Source organism: Phascolarctos cinereus, unplaced genomic scaffold (assembly GCF_003287225.1).
Source record: "Phascolarctos cinereus isolate Bilbo 61053 unplaced genomic scaffold, phaCin_HiC Scaffold_7;HRSCAF=346, whole genome shotgun sequence".
NCBI lineage: Eukaryota > Metazoa > Chordata > Mammalia > Diprotodontia > Phascolarctidae > Phascolarctos > Phascolarctos cinereus.
The window spans coordinates 170,653,200-170,670,880 of NW_027556180.1; the positions used below are offsets into that span (position 1 = coordinate 170,653,200).

Here is a 17,681-nt window from a genome sequence, read left to right on the forward strand (position 1 = left end):
TGTTAGCCCAACAGATCAGCAATTCATTGTAACACAATCATTACCTGTTGGATGATTGTGGGTCATTCGCCCACACTCAATGCTCACTTCGATGAGTGTCTCCAACCTCTCAGGCTTCCAATATCTCATACCGATGGACATGGCTTTGGTGGCAGCTCCAAATCCCGAACCTATGTAAAAATGTCATTAAAAGGCTTTAAACATTCGTGTTGTCTTTTATTGTCATGTTCTTTGCCTTTACAGCTTTGACTGTTCAAATCCCACCTTTGTTTCCAAGCACAGGCAAAAGGCTGTCTCAGCTCCTTCATGACCCTTCCCAAAAGAAGTATTTTCTCTGTCCTCTGAACTTTGACGTCCCTTCTTCCACTTCCCACATCTCTTGTGCTCTTATAGTCTGCCTTGATTTATACATGTTTGTTGAATTGGATCTGTGCACATCTTGCTAAATTCTAAGCTCCATGAGGACAGGCACAGTATCGTCTATGTGTTCTCCATTGTACCTAGCACAGTGCCTTGCCCATTTGCAGGCTCTCAGTCAGGAGTATGCTGGAGCAAACTTTAGCTTTAATTTTCAGTATGAACATTTATGCCTCAGAAATCAGCAGTTGCTACAAATTAGGGTTTGATTTATTGTTTATTGATCGGCTAGACTTAAGAAAATGTTAATAATGCAGAATAAACTTAAAGGCGAGTGAATAATACATTTCCCCCCAGAGCCTAGTCTTTAAGGAAAGCTAGGTGGCATAGTGGATAGAGTGCTGGGCCTACAGTCAGGAAGACTCATCATCCGAAGTTCAAATCTGGGCTTAGACACTTTACTAGCTATGTGACTCTAGGCAAGTCACTTAACTCTGTTTGCCTCAGTTTCCTCATTTGCCAAATGAGCTGTAGAAGGAAATGGTAAACCCTTCCAGTATCTTTGTCTGAAAATTCCAAATGGGGTCACAAAGAGTCAGACATTGAACAACAACAACCAGATGTTAAACATTTACCAGCACACCCATGTATTGCTCTATAAATACAGCTTGAGCTCAGCAGGAGCAAAGAACAAGGCTCAGGGAATGAATCATCAAAAGACTAGAGGCCTGGTGACTGTAGGACGACGACGATGATGATGATGACATAACTGGCATTTATATAGAGTTTTAAGGTTGGCAAAATATTTTTGCATCCCTTACCTCATTTGAGCCTCACAACATTCCAGTGCTTAAGCAAATATCTGTTAAAGTTAATTGAATGAGAATTCATTTATTTGTCCTGAACTTGGGAAACAAGAATTTAGGAATCTCATTTCAAACAACTCTGAAGCTATGATTCCAATATACATTCCAGTCATATACACTGAAGAAGAACTTTAGGCTGTGTGTTTAGCACCACAGGGTCAAGTCACTCCCTGTTGTCCTGTTCAGCATGGCATAATTGAAAAAGCATTGGATTAGGAACCAGAAGAGTTTCTAGTTCTACCACCACTAGGTACATCATCTAATTTCTCTAAGATTCAATTTCCTTATCTATATAATGGGAACTACTATAACTATATAATAATAACAACAAAACAACTTATATTGTTATCTAATTATATGGTTTGTAAAGCACTTTGAGGTTTTTTCTGAGGATCAAATGAGATAATATAGTATTTGCTTTCATGGATTTTCTGTTCCAGTCAAACTGTTTTGGTTTTTGGGCCCCATTTTCTGTCTCTAGAATGTGTTTCCTCCCTCTGCCATACAGAATTCCTAGATTCCCTCAAGGCACAGCCCATGTCTTTTTTGCACAGCTCCTACAGGAGGCCTTTTTCCATGTCTTTGTATTCTTTGCACAGTGATTGGCATATAGAAAATGCTTGACAAATGCTTCTTAAAATTGAATAAAAGTGCTTTGAAAACTATGAAAATACTATACTAAAAGTACTGTTGATTATATTATTAGCAACTAGTAAGTTGATAATGAAGCAGCTAGATGGCTCAGCGGATAGAGCTTTGGGCCTGGAATCAAGAAGACCTGAGTTTAAGTCCAGCGTCAGACAGGCACTAGTGGGCGACCCTGGGCAAGTCATTTAACCTTTGTTTGCCTTAATCCACTAGAGTGGCAAACCACTCTAGTATCTTTGCCAAGAAGACCCCACGCGGAATCACAAAGAGTAGGACACTATTGAACAACAGCAAAGTTGATCATAGAAATTGTAGGTGTCCATAGTGGTTCCTTTTCCCATGTAATTATTATTAATAGGTATAGTTAATATTCATTCTTTCTTGATTTCTAAGTAGTTTTTCTGACCTTGCTGCTGGAATTAAGCAGACGTGAAAAAAAAATTAATTTGAGTGAATTGGATACAGAAATAACTTCAGCGAAAACATTTCAATTGCTTTTTATAGGTTCTTTATTCTAAAGAGTCTAATGGAAAGCACACTGAAGTGGAGTAAGAGGAATCTAAATTATGTGTTTAGTGCCATTACCATGACTAATTGATCTAGAGAGACACCCATCGAATTCTGGAATTGAAGTATGAGAAGACATGGGGCAGCTAGATAGCACAGTGGATAAAGCTCTGGCCCTGGAGTCAGGAGGACCTGAGTTCAAATTCAGCCTCAGATACTTACTAGCTGTGTACCCCAGGCAAGTCGCTCAACCCTGATTGCCTTAAAAAAAAAAAAAGTATGGGAAGACCTGTCTTTATCAACTAATTCTTTTCCTACTGCTTTCAAACACGCTCAAGTTAAGAACAAAATACCTTTCATTAGACCCTACCATCCCCTCAGTTATCACCCCATACTACTTGTTCACTTGTCAGCCAAACTCCTTTAAAAAATTCATTTACACTCACCTCCTATCCTCTTATTCATTCTTTATCCCTTTTCAATATGGCATCTGACTTCCTTACTCGAAAACTGTCTCTTCCAAGTAACTAATGACCTTTTAGTTGCCAGGTCGGATGGTCTTCTTTCAATCCTAATTATTCTTAGCCTGTGATGAATTTGACACAGTTAACTACCTTTTCCTCATTCTCTCCTCTCTGGGTTTTTGTAACACTATTCTCTCCAGCTTTGTCTCCAACTTAACTGATCACTCCTTTCCTAGACCATTCATTATCCACATCCCACACCTTAACCCTGGGTGTAACTCAATGTTCCATTGTGGGCCTCTTTTTCTTCTCCCTTTATATCAGGGGATCTTAAATTTTTTGTGTGTGTCATGGATCCTTGACAGTCTGGTAAAGCCTCAGAATGTTTTTAAATGCACAAAGTAAAATGTATATATTACAAATTTTATTGAAATATAATTATCAAAAAATGTTTTAAAGTTCATAGACCCCAGGGATAGGTCAGGGAGTTTGAGTAGGAAAGTAGTGTGGCATAAAGCTTAAGAGGTAGGTAAAAGGTAAATTATGGTAGGCCTTGAATGTTAGAGTAAGGAATTTGGATTTTATCCTATGCGTAAATAGCAACCATTCATTTGGCCTTCTCTTTTCTTCATGGAACTGTTTAATTCTGGTGTCATCCACAGGCTAGCTCTCTATCTCTTATTTATCTCACGTATTTTCTCAAATCTTTGAAGTGACTCTCTTCTTCCTTGATTTAATTCCTATTTTTAGTACTGTAAGAATGAGGCATCTACTTCCACCCTCAATTAATGATGGAAAGCCCAGACATCTTGATCACATTAACAAATCAAAAGTATAAACTAGGTGTGAACAAATCATTAATCTATTTGAGAAGAATAATTTGCCTTGACCATTGAATAAAGAGAGATGACCCATAAAGGAGATATCTTGTGATTGGCTGAAAAAAAAAAATCAGACACACCTCTGGAACTATGTATAGCATAGCAAACCAATTTGGAATTCTGCAGTCCGGCAGTAAGTCAGTAGAATGATATTCAAATCTAATGATGAAATACTCTTGAGAGGGAATTGTACTTGGCAGGGGAAGGGGGAGTTACAAAGAGAGGAGCGAGTCCTTCCCCACTCCCACCCCTTGTCTTCTCTGTCTCTGTCTCTCTCCTCTCTCCTTCCTCTCTCAGTGTCTCTCAGTCTTCCTATCTCTCTCTGTCTCCCTCTGTCCCTCTTTGTCTCTCTCTGTCTCTCTCTCTCTCTCTCTGTCCCTCTGTCTCTGTCTCTTTCACCTCATCAGCTCTCATGGGTTTAGCTATCATTTCTATTTATATAATTCAATGATCCACAAATCTAGCTCCAGTCTCTCCTCTGAACTTCAGTTCTACATCACTAATTGCCTATTGGGCATTTCAAACTGTGCATCTCTAAAAGTATTCCCTTAAGGGTCAGAGGGATTCTGGACATGTGGTTTGAACATCCCTATGTTATACTGTATTGTGAAAACTAGGATAAAGTTCTGAGGTAGGTTTTAGAGAGTTGATTGACTCCCTTCCATAGCTTGGGGAATATGTATGTGGAAGTTGGGACGAACTTTATCTCCCTCATGGATTGGGGTGGGAAGTTTCTATATTAATATGCTCAGGGTTACCTGCCAAGTTCAAGGTAAACTGAGAATATAGCTATTGTTGGCTCATCTTAATTAATAAAATAATATCCAAATACAATTATAGGGAGGAACCAATTTGGTAAACTACGTTTTGTCAAGAATATCCACAATTACAGCTCTATTTTATGTGTGAAAATTCCTGGGATCTTCCAAGGAGCATTTCTTCAAAAATGTTATTTTTTTAACTGAGGGGCTACAAGTGATTCAGAACAGAAATTATCTTATAAATTGATAACGAGGTAGTTAAGTGGTACAGTGGATAGAGCACTTGCCCTAGAGTAAGGAAAGCTGAGTTTAAAGCCAGTCTCAGATACTTACTAGCTGTGTGACCTTGGGCAAGTCACTTAATCTCAGTTTGACTCAGTTTTCTCAACTGTAAAATGGGGATAATAAAAGCACCTACTTTCTAGAGTTGTTACGAATACAAAATGAGATAATTATTGTAAAATGTTTAGCAGGTTACTTGATACATAATAAGTGCTACCTAAATATTAGCTGTTATTATTATCACTGCTGTTGTAATTGTTATAACATTCATGTAATATAGGATTTGACTAGCCTAAATCTTGTCACTTTAGAATTGAGAAACTGAGGTTGGTTAAGAGACTTTCCTCAAATCAGAGCTAATAACACCAATTCAATAGGTATTAATAATTGTCTACTTCATAGGCAGTATTCTCTAGTCTACAAAGATAAGAGCAGACACAATCCAGACTTTCAGAGAACTCACCCTGCATTGTATTTAGTTACTGTTGTTATTCAGTCATGTCCGACTCTTCATGACCCTATTTAGGGTTTTCTTGGCAAAGATACAGGAATGGTTTGCCATTTCCTTCTCCAGCTCATTTTATAGATGAGGAAACTGGAGGAAACTGAGGCAAGCAGAGTTAAGTGACTTTCCCAGGGTCACACAGCTAGCAATTATCTGAAGCTGGATCTGCACTTAGGTCTCCTGACTTTAGGCCCAAAGCTTTCTCTCTATCCACTGCACCAACTAGCAGCCCCATTCATCTGTATAGCACTTAATAATTTTTTATTTATTTATTTATTCATTTTTTTGCTTTTAGGCAATTGGGGTTAAGTGACTTGCCCAGGGTCACACAGCTAATAAGTATCAAGTGTTTGGTCTGAGGCCGGATCGGAACTCAGATCCTCCTGACTTCAGAGCCGGTGTTCTATCCACTGCGCCACCTATCTGCCCCAGCACTTAATAATTTTTAAAGAACTTTTTTGGACATAATATCTCATTAGAGCTTCACAATAACCCTCAGAGACGGACAGAGCATGTATACATTGTTATATTCTTTTTAAACATAAGGAAACTGAGCTCAAAGAAATTAAATGACTTGCTCATGGTCCCAGTGTTAATTAGGAGCAGCTGGGACTAGACTCCATCTCCTGGCTTTAAATCCAGTGCTTCTTCTACTGTGCCATCTTGTTTCCTGAGGAGTTAGAAGAGGTAGCACTGAGTTTGGTGTTTCCGTCTAGGCCTTCAGGCACGGCACACGTGCATGAACTGTTCCTTTCAAAGGCCTAATTCAGTCTTTTTATTATCTCCCATCTGGATGCCATGTTGGTTAACCTCTGTAAACACTAATCTGTGTCCCTCCTATGCTGCTATTGCAGAGCTGGTCAGGGGAGGCATAAATAATCTGTGGGAAGTCTATACGGGTTTCCTTTTTTTTTTTTCCCTCCTGGGAAAATCCAGTTCAAGTCCAGGGAAGGAACAACTGCAGCTGACTTAAAAAAAAAAAAGTTCAGGCATCATAAGAATTGCTGCTGCCTTTTAACCTTCTATATAAAACACAGAGGGCAGCAGGCCTGTGATCTTTGGAAAGAAGACATGTCTAAGTCCTTAACCACAGGAGCAATGAGTGGTATCTGCTTTCTGCCCCAAGCTAGGATGAGCTTCTACGGCCTGCTAAGGGTCAGAGGGAGATTTATGAAGCAGCCGTCTCCCTAGCGACACAGAGTGAGCCTATAGGAACGTAAATGGAAAGGAGTGGAAAACATTCCTTAAAATAAACCAGATATCCAATGGCAAAAATCTTTTTGGAGACGCTTAGTGCCGAGCAGGAAGACTTTCTTTAAATAGATGCCAAAGAGGGTAGGGTTGACTTTCAAAAGGACATACTGCCCTACAAAAGGAATTTTTGGCAGGTCCCACACCACCTTCAGGCAAACCTGGATCTGTTTTTCACAGGGCAGGGGAGAAAAGAAGAGATGGGCTGGAGTTTATAGCCTCCCGAAAATAAAGACCACACTTTACCCATCAAGGCAGGCCTGAAGTGAGAAGGCATTATTCCTATTTACCTTTTTCATTAAAAGGGGTGTGCCAGGCGAGCAAATAGTTGTCTGGCTTTAGCTGCAAGCAACCTTCTGCCGTGGCTGGATCCGGCCTCCGTCCGGGAAGCTTCTCTACAATTTCAACATAACGTTTTACCATCTCACGGTACAGGTCATCCAGGCACCAATAGTCTGTGGAGAAGAAAGGGAAAGAAGAAAGAGAGTCAGGAAAGGTGTCAAAAAACAGCCAACGATTCCCAAAGGGCCATCGGGGATGGGTGTGACTATGTGCATGTGTGTGAGTATGGGTGTGTGGTACAGGACACAGAGCACGAAGCCATTAACATCATAGAGCTGGAAAGGCATCCGTCATTTAGTCCAACCTTTCCATGTTACACATAAAGAAATTGAGTCCCGGGGAAGTGAAAGTGACTTGTCTGGGGCCACACACCAAGTTTTTTGACTCCAGGTTTGCTGCTTTCCGCTCTATACCACATCTGTTGGACATCGTCTCCTGGGCAGTGGATGCTGCTGGTGCCTAACAAATGACTTCTGTTGTTGAGTTATTACAGTCGTGTCCGACTCTTTGTGATCCCTTTTGGGGTTTTCTTGGCAAAGATACAGGAGTGGTAGGTTATTTTCTTCTCCAGCCCATTTTATAGATGAGAAAACTGAGTTAAGTGACTTGCCCAGGGTCACACAACTAGTATGTGTCTGAAGCCAAATTTGTACTCAGGGAGATGAGGGTTTCTGATTCCAAGCCCAGTGCTCTATCCACTGAGCCACCTAGCTGCCCCAATAAATAACTTATGCTATATAACAATTAACAGAGGAATAATAAGAATGATGATTGAAGTATGGATTTCATTTATAAACAATTTTAAAAGTTAGGTGGGCAAAACTTCTGGGACTCATCCCTGGGCAAACTTAATTGGCAAAACAAATATAAATGGATAAAAATAGCATTTTAAGGTTTGCAGAGGCTTAACAATTACTATCTCCAAAAACCCTGTGTTTTTCTATTCTTACCTCCATTTTACATACGAGGAAACAGAGGCAGACAGAGGTTAAAAGTGACTTGCCCAGGGTCCATAGCTAGTAAACGTCTGAGGCAGATTTAAACCGAGGTTTTCCTGACTCTAAGTCCAACACTCTACCCAGCAGGCCACCTAACTGTTTACTGAATGATTTTATAAATAAAAAAATTCTGACTTTTCTCTTATTGTTATTGTGTTTCAGGAGAATGTAAACTTCTTGAAGATAACAGACCGCTTCATTTTTGTCTTTATATCTCCAGGGCTTTAGCACAGTGCCTGGCACGTACTAGATGCTTAAGAAATGCTTTTTGAGATGCTGAGTGAAATGAGCAGAACCTGGAGAACACTGTACACAGTAACAGCCATGTTCTGAGATGACTACCTTTGATAGACTTAGCTCTTCCCAGCAATGCAAGGATCTAAGACATCTTCAAAAGTCTCATGATGGAAAATGCTATCCACATCCAGAGAAAGAACTATGGAGTTGGAACGCAGATTGAAGCATACTGTTTGTGCTCTCTCTCTTTCTGTCTCTCTCTTTCTGTCTCTCCCTCTCTCTCTCTCCCTCTCTCTCCTTCTCTCTCCCTCCTCTCTCTCCTCTCTCCCTCTCTCTCTCTCTCTCTCTCTCTCTCTCTCTCTTCCTCCCTCCCCTTTCTCCCCCCCCCCGTTTCTTCTTTCTTATGTTGGTCACTACTCCATTTCATTCAGTAGCTGCTCACTACTGAAATGACTCAACAACAACAACATAAAAATGAAAATAAGCAAACCTGCCTCATAGGGTTGCTGTGAGGACAAAACAAGGTCACATATACAAAGCACTTTGCAAACTTTAAAGTGCTCAACACAATACATTTTTTTAGTTTCTGGGGGAAACCTAGCTGCTACTGGGAATATATACAGCACTTCAGGGAAAGGGAGAAGGGAACAAGCATTTCTATGTACCTACTGTGTGCCAGGTACTGTGGCTTTTATGAATATTATCTCATTTGATTCTCCCAACCACCCTTTTAGGTAGGTTAGTAATAATTTAATATATGTCTTTCTTTAAAAAAAAACTTTTTCGCCCAATTACATATAAAAGCAATTTTTATCATACATTGTTTGGTTGGGTTTTTTTTTTAATATTTTGAGTTCCAAATTCCATCCCTCCCTTTCTCTTTTTTCTTCTCTCTGAGACAGTAAGCAATCTGACATAGCTTATACATGTGCAATCAAATATGTGTCTTTTCAATGAAAACCTTAGGGCTCTTTTCTGGGAATGAGAAAGGAACCTGGGAAAGAGAGATTGTCCCTTTTTCTAAAATGGAGGGAATATTAGAAGTTAAAAGGAGTCACTGGTTAATGCTGTTTAACTCCTGAATTGGAAAGTATTAACCCTGTCAGCTGTTACTGTAGGTGGTGTTCTCTCTCATGCTTTTACTCAGTAACAGCTGCTAGGGATGATTCATTTTCAGAGAAGCAAGCTAATTGGTAAGTAACCGAGATTTGTATCCTTGTATTTTCCCAGCATCCTCACCAGACATCTTTGCAGAGGGTCCTGGGAGGCTTTGGAAAAAGAGGGAGGGAGAGGGGAAAGGAGAGGAAGAGGCAGAGGAGAGAGAGAGAGAGAGAGAGAGAGAGAGAGAGAGAGAGAGAGAGAGAGAGAGAGAGAGAGAGAGAGAGAGAGAGAGAGACAGAGACAGACAGAGACAGAGAGAGACAGAGAGAGAGAGACAGAGAGAGAGAGACAGAGAGAGAGAGCTATTCTAGTCTATATGGAGCTTTATACTGAATTAATTTTCAATGAATCCACTTTGCATTCTGAGACATCTCTACTGCAGGAGAAAAGATGCTTCAATTAATTCAATGGGATTAACACACACAGGGATGGGACACAGTTTATATTGTTAACCCTTCAAGAATAAAACGTGGGTATAAATTTTCCTATTGGAAGTCATGTGAATCATTTGGACATGCTTGGTCTGTTTGTAAACTGAGAATGTCTTTCTTTCTCACACATCTAGATGTGTGATGTGACTGAAAAAATCCTTCTTAACACTCAAATCCAAGTTAAGAAGCCTGAACCTTCCTTGATGTACCAAAGTGAACTAGAAACATAATGGAGAAAGACAAATACAACCTAATGGGCATCAGTGAGACTTACTGAGAAGCTGATGTAGGGCCTCAAACAATGAAAAGTAGACTCGATTTAGAGTCCCTGGCTCTGCCATGTACTTGCTGTGTGATCTTGGCCAAGTCATCAACTTCCCTGGGTCAGTTTCCCCATCTTTAAAATGAGGAGGAAGGCCTTTAAAGTTTCTTCTAGCTCTAAATCTATAATCCTAAATTGTTACTTCCATGATTTATTTTATAGCATCTGGTGAGTGGTTTCTATGCCCTTTCTTATGATGTATATAAAAATGTTTTCTTCTTAAGATTTTGTTACTACAAGTGCCACCCACCCCCTGGGAATGCAAATGAATTGATTTTACATGCTAGAGAATACATATGTGCATATCACCTTTATATTCAGCTATAGTCATAACTGAAGATGTTGTGATCTTTGCGTATTGAATGTATGTTTTTTATTTCCTAGAGGAGTTAAGTTAGCATTTTTATGTAGACTCCCAAGGGGAAAAAAAGCTATAAGCACTTCTATCAGAGGTGCTGGAGCCCCACTTGAGAGAAAAACCCTAGGCCATCTTATGAGAAACACCCTGGAATGCAGAGACAGAATTCCCTGGGAGGACTCACGCTTGCATTAATTGGTTACTATCCTATATACCTTTGTATATTGAATTGCTTCTTTACTCTCTTTTGCTTTTGCCTCTAAAACAAGCTGTGAAGATCACCCTTGTCTCCCTATTACGTTTTTACAGCTAACTGTTCAATTGGACAAAAGAGCCCCATCAGCATTGGGAGCAATGAATAAGCTGTCCTCAAGTAGTTGGGAGGACATTCTAGCCCTGTGCCTCTTATTCCTCTCACTCAATTTTGGTTCACAAAACAGAGGTACTAGGCAGCACCTTATTTCCCTTCCAATAATCACCTGGAGTCAATCAATCAAATAGCAAGCATTTATGAAGCACTTGTATGCCAGGTACTGTGTTGGGTGCTGGGGATAGAAGTTCAAAGAATGAAGCAATCCCATTCACAAGAGAGTGTCTCTAATACTCATGAGAAATGAGACTTTTCGTGTATAAAAGGGGAAAGTTAGGAGGCCATCTTTGTAGCTGCCACCCCCTCCAACCCCCATCTATATGCAACTTTAGAAGACTACCATCTTCGTTCTGAGGCCTTAGCGGATTATTCAGAACATCTTTCATTGTTTTTTGTTTTTAGCTAGGCAGTGGGGTTAAGTGACTTGCCCAGGGTCACACAGCTAGTAAGTGTCAAGTGTCTGAGGCTGGATTTGAACTCAGGTCCTCTTGACTATGAGGCTGGAGCTCTATCCACTGTGCCACCTGGGAGCACCCCAGAACATCTTTTAATAAATCTCATTTGAACATGTAAGTCTTGTACCTGGGTTTTCTCTTTTCCCTTTCTCTAGGGTGACTGTTCAATTGCCATATAATATGCACTTGCAAAGGCCTTTGCCACCAAATGCAGGAATTGAAATGAGCTGTTCATTGTGTCTGACTCTTCATAACCCCATGGACCACAGCATGTCAGTATTGTCCATGGGGATTTCTTGGGAAATATACTGGACTGCTTTCTGATTTCCTTCTCCAGTGGATTAAGGCAAACAGAAATTAAGTGTCTCACCCAGGGTCACACAGCTAGTGAGTGTCCCAGGCCAGATTTGAACTCATTTATTCCTGACTCCAGGCCAGGTGCTCTAGCCACTGAGCCACCCAGCTGCCCCCTATTAAACTTATTTAACTAGAAAATGGGACATAGACATAGTAGAAAGGAAGGGAATAAACATTTATATAACACCTTCTCAATGTTAGGAACTGTGCTAAGTGCTTTACAAATATTATACATAGTATATCTGGATTTTAGCAAGGTATTGGGGAAAGTCTCATGTCAAGAGCCAATGTGAAGGAGTAGAAAGAATTCAATAATTCAATTTAATTCAACAAGCAATTCCTAAGTATCTACTATGTATCAGGCACTGTCAGGTGCTAGATGATGATAATAACAATAATAATAATAATAATAATAATAGTAATATAGGGCATTAAGGTTTGCAAAGTACTTTACTAATATTATCTGATTTGATCTTTGAAACAACCCTAAGCAGGTGTTGTATTATTCCCATTTTACAGATGAAGAAACTGAGATAGAGATAGAGATTAAGTGCGGCTAAGTTGCTCAGGGTCACACAGCTAGTAAGTTCTGGATACAAAGTAAAAAAAAATCAAAGAATGGTGAAGTTGGAAGTCAGGAGACATGGGTTCAAATCCCACCTTAGTCACTACTATGTAGCCATAGGCCAATTACTTTCTCATATTCTATTTCCTTACCTATAAAATGAGGTTGATATACTCACACTTCCTACCTTAAAGGAAAGTATTTCACAAAATAAGAGAATTTCAGAATTGCAAAGGATCTCATTGGCCATCAACTCCAGATCGTACTTGAACAAAAGTCTCCTCTATAACTTTCCTGACAATAGGGCTTACAGCTTTAAATATAAAAACTCTAGTGAGAAGAAGCCCGCTACCTCCTAAAGCAACTCTTTTCTCTTTTGGGTATCTGTAATGGGAGGACTCTAATTTGAAGGAATTTTCCCTTGCCTCAGGGCTCAACTTTGTCTCATTGTAACTTCCTACCCCACTACTAGTGGTACAAAACAAATGTCATCCCTCTTCCTCAAAGCAGCCCTCCAAATATTTGAAGATAGCTCTAGGCCCCCAAATTCCTAGGCCCAGGTTAAACATTCCCAGTTCTTTTGACATCAGGACTCAAAGTCCTTCAGCATTCCATTTGTCCTTCTCCAAACTCTTATCTTATATCTTATAGATAGCCTCCCTAGTGTGGTGTCCAGAACCAGATATAATACTTTAGATGTGCTCTCATTAGAACAGAGTACATTGGAACTATTACCTCATTAATTAAGATTTTGTAAGCTACAAAGTGACGTAAACATGAATTATCGTTATTGTTATTATATTCTTGCAGATAAGATAGAGATGTGGGCTGGATGATAGCAAGAATGAGTAGACTCAGAGAAAACTGGGTAGAGGTCTTAATTAAAGTGTTGCAATGTTCTGTCCTTGGCACTGTTTTAAAAATATTTTTATCAATGATTTTGTCAGTGTCGCTAGGAAAGTTAGCATGTCAGGACAGAATGGTGCTTTTACTCGTGGAGAAGAGATAGCATGCAACATCCCCCCATTATCAGCGCTACCAAAGTCAGCTGACATAAGCGATGGCTGATGAGGGCAGCTAGATAGTGGAATGTGGACTGATATATCTTGGATTGAACCAGTTTATGAAAGGAGGTGAAAAAGAAAATCATGTAAGAGAATTGAGCCATGTTGCAGGAAAGAGATGGTCAGAGGAGTGCAATTTTAGTGCCTTTGGTCTTTGCTCCTGGGCATTTCTCATTTCAGAGCCCACACCAGTTTGAGTCAATGGTGATGAAAGCCATGTGGTCAGATCCTGTCCAGAGCTCCCTGTCTGAATTATATCAGATGAGCTTACTCCCAATTTCCTGTCCCTAGAGAAGGGTATCCAGCAGCAGCCAGCAGGCATATAACAGACTTGGATGAAGGAATAGATGGCATGCTTATCTAATTTGTAGATGACACATAGCTGAGAAAGGGTAGTTACTACATTGCATGACTTAGGACCCAAGAAGATGTCAGAAGACTGAAATGAGGAAACAAACCAAGCATATAAAAATTTAAAGGGATACATATAATAACATTAACATATGTGTGTCATGGCAATTGAAATAACAAATATGATCTTAGGTTATGCCACCAGAATTAGAACAACCAGATGAGAGCAAGCTAGTTCTGTATTCCACCCTGGAGAAACTACATCTACATTGTTGTTTGCAGTTCTGGGTACCACATTTTAGGAAGGACACTGACAAATCGGAGAATATCCAAAGGAGGGCAACCAACATGGGAGAGGGGATAGGGACCTCTGATTTCATTGCTATATAGGGGACTCCCTGATGAGGACACTTCATCCACCAATGCAGGTTGGCACCTTTTCTACAACTAATGCTTAGAGAATTGCCTAGAGGCTTGAGACATTAAGTGACTTGACCAGGGTCACATAGTCAGTACAAATCAGAGGTGCAACCTCACCCCAGGATACCCTGGCTCCAAAACTGGTTATTCATCCACCATGATGTGCTGCCTTTAACCAATACAAGCATTCCAGGGTGCTGAGTCTGGAAAAGGAAAGCTGTACTGGGGGACATGGTCAGTGACTTCAAGTATTTGAATTGCTGCTCCATGGAAAAAGATTCTAAGTTGCTCTGCTTGGCCCCAGAAGGCAAATCTAGGAATAGAAAGCAATGTGTAAGAAAAAAAGTTTCCTAGGGATTAGAACAGAAAGTAGAACGGACTACCACGGAAAGTTGTGGGGTCCTTATCACAGCATGTCTTCAAACAGAAGCTGGATGACCCACTTGCCTGGACTGTTGTTAAGTCAGTCCTTGCATAGTTAGGGGTTGAACTAGATAACCTCTGACCCAGAAGTCATCTGGGATTCTACTCTCTGGAAAGCTATGATTCTATGATCTTCTCTGTCCTCTAAACTCACAGGTTTAATTTCATTCTTGAACCTGACGATGAGAATGATATAGCTCTTTAACCCATTAAGTCCTATTTGTTTTTTAGAATTAGATTATCTGAAGAAAAACTCAGCATTTAAGAGAAACCAGTTCTTTACTGAACCATGATCTAAAGAAGCCACTTTAGATATATTCTAAATGTCTAATGCCTTGTCTCTAAGTTACAGGCTTCAGGAGCCAGTCACATCCAAATCCCTTTACTTATATCTTTATCCTTTTTTTTTCTATATTCCATCTGCCCAGACACCTACAAGGCAAGAGAAAACAAAAACAAAAAAACTTTGCCAAAGCAAACATCAGACTTTATATTGCTCTACCAACCTCACAATAAACAAAGTACTCTGGTAATAAAAGTTTTAAAATCTTTCCAAAGTTTTCAGAAAGCAAACAATTCCTCTTTATCACTGACTAGTATTATTAGTCCCCCAGACTAATAGGCAGGGACAAATTATCTCCTATCTCGGCGGGGATCTTCTGCTCATAATTTAATAATCACCTCTAGATTCAGATAGGAAATTTTCTTTGCCTGTGGGCTGTGTACCTTAGCTTATTTGCACACAGGCTGTTTGGTGATATGTTTTTTTTAATGGGCTCTTCTCAAATTGGACTGTGCCATAATTCAGAAAGAAGACCTGTCCCATTCTTGTAGCGTGACAGTAGCCATAATGGCTAGCCTGTTTGACTGTAGCAATGAGATCTGCTGACTTAAAAACACCTATAAAGTTATTTAGAAGAGCTTTCAGTGGAGAAAATGAACTTGAGGACATTCTATCATCTTTTATAGCAAAACTATGCTGACCTCATCTTTGTATTTTCTTCATCATACATGTTTGATCCTGCATCTCTCACACAGATTTATATAATATGAATAGCAGAAGAAACTTTAGAGATTTTAATGCATTGCATACCTGAACAATAATAATAGTTAACACGATTGCTTTAAGATTTTCATGTTTATACGAACACATATGTGTATAAGCACATATAGGTACATATGTGTGTAGATACATACACAATATGTGTGTATAAATATATATTTATATAAATATATAATTTATATACAAATATGTAAAATATATAATTTTACATATAAATATATATATTTATATATAAATATGTACTCTCATTTGAAACCTTGTGAAGCTATTATTGTTTTCATTTTCAGATAGAGAAACTGGGATTGAAAGAGTCTAAGTGACTTGCCACAGGTAGAAAATATTTATGGCAGCATTCAAACTAGCTCTTATAGGCTTCAAATCTGAGGTGTCAAATATGCTGTAGGCTGACTATACTTCTGAGTTTGGCCTGAACCAGATTAAAAAGTAATTGAGAAATATTTAACAAAATAAATAAAAATACAATGAAAGAGATATTTTTGTTTGGTAACGTCCTACTCTTTGTGGCTCTGTAGACCACAGCACACCAATACTGTTCATGAGGTTTTCTTCGGAATGATACTGGACTGGTTTGCCATTTCCTTCTCCAGCTAATTTTACAGATGAGGGAACTGAGGCAAACAGAAGTTCAGTGACTTGCTCAGGGTCACACAGCTAGTTAGTGTCTGAGGCTGGATTTGATTTTAGGTCTTCCTTATGCCAGGCCCAGTTCTCTATCTAGTGAGCCACTTAATTGCCTCCAAAAGACAAAGATAACATTACATTTTTCAACTAAGTCAATATTCAACCTGCACTGATCCTTATATATGGTTTAGTGACCCCTCATTTCTATGAGTTTGATATTGCTGTATTACTCCACTTGCCTTTAACAACAAACTCCTTTATAACCGCGTGCCCAAGTTACCACACTGTGAATACCCTTTGACCCAGCAAAATCACTCCCAGGTCTATATCCTAAAGAGATCATAGAAAGAGGGAAGTGTCCCAAATACACACTCATACAAATATAAATAGATAGATAGATAGATAGATAGATAGATAGATAGATAGATAGACAGACAGACAGACAAAATCTTTTTGTAGTGGCAAAGAAACTAAGGAGGTGCCCATCATTTTGGTAATGGTTGGACAAAATATGGTATACGAATGGAATACTATGGTGATATAATGGGCAGTTAGGTAGTGCAGTGGACAGAGAGGAAATGGCAAACCACCCCAGTATCTTCACAAGAAAACCACAAATGGAGTCATGGAGAGTCAGACACAACTGAAACGGGTGAACAACAAAACATGGTGGTGAAGAGAGGGACAGTTTTAGAGAAAACTGGGAAGATGTATATGAAATGATGCAGAGTGTAAAGAGAATAAAAAGAACAATTTGAGAATATTAGCTATATGGTATATATGTAATTAACATTATGAAAATGAACTATTTTGAAAAATTTAAGAACTCTAATCAATGGAATAAGCAACCATTATTTCAGAGTACTGATGATGAAGAATGCTACCTACTTCCTACAGAAAGATGATAGATTAAAAAGCAGAATGAAATGCATATTTTTTTTGAACATAGGCAATAAGAATTTGTTTTGCTTGGCAACACTTACTTGTTACAAGGATTTTGGTTTTTTTTTCTTTTTTTTCCCAGAGGAAAGTGGGGTAAGAGAGAGAAAAATAAATGCTTGACAATTAAAAATAAATTTTAATGTAAACAAAAAAAATCAGATCCAGGAAAAAGAAACTCCTCTACAATATACCAAAGACCCAACAAGGTGTTATTTGAAGACCTTCGCTGAGGAGAAAGTGATTCTGGATGACCTAAGGTCTTTTCTAACCCAAAGTATGGGTTCCTTTATCTGAAAGACCGGTGATTGATAAGAAGTCTGTCATCTTTCCGTTCTACTTTTGGGCAGTTCTAATTATTGAGAAGTTTTTTCTTTACATCAAGCCTAGATTTGCCTCTTTGCAGTGTGAATACTGGACTTGAAGTCATTTTAATTTGAGTTAAAATCCTGCCTCAGATATCCATCAGTTGTGTGACCCTGAGCAAATCAACTAATCTCAGCCTCAGTTTCTTCATCTGTAAAACAGGTATAATAGCACCTACTCATAGGGTTGTTATGGGGATTGAATGAGATAATATAGCTAAAGTGCAAACCTTAAATTGCTATATCAATATTACAATTACTGCTACTACTTAACTACTACTATTACTATTTCTATC

General features: G+C 39.1%; 1 protein-coding gene across 1 annotated transcript in view; it reads right to left on the reverse strand.

Annotated features, from left to right (window-relative positions):
• Positions 1 to 17,681, reverse strand: part of LOC110193382 (inactive ADP-ribosyltransferase ARH2) — a 53,412-nt gene that overhangs the window by 26,127 nt on the left and 9,604 nt on the right. The window contains exons 2-3 of the mRNA XM_020965128.2: positions 6,813 to 6,977; positions 45 to 170 (exon numbers count right to left, since the gene is read on the reverse strand). Of these exons, the coding sequence (XP_020820787.1) occupies positions 45 to 170; positions 6,813 to 6,977 (291 nt within the window). The remainder of the gene's footprint in view (positions 1 to 44; positions 171 to 6,812; positions 6,978 to 17,681) is intronic.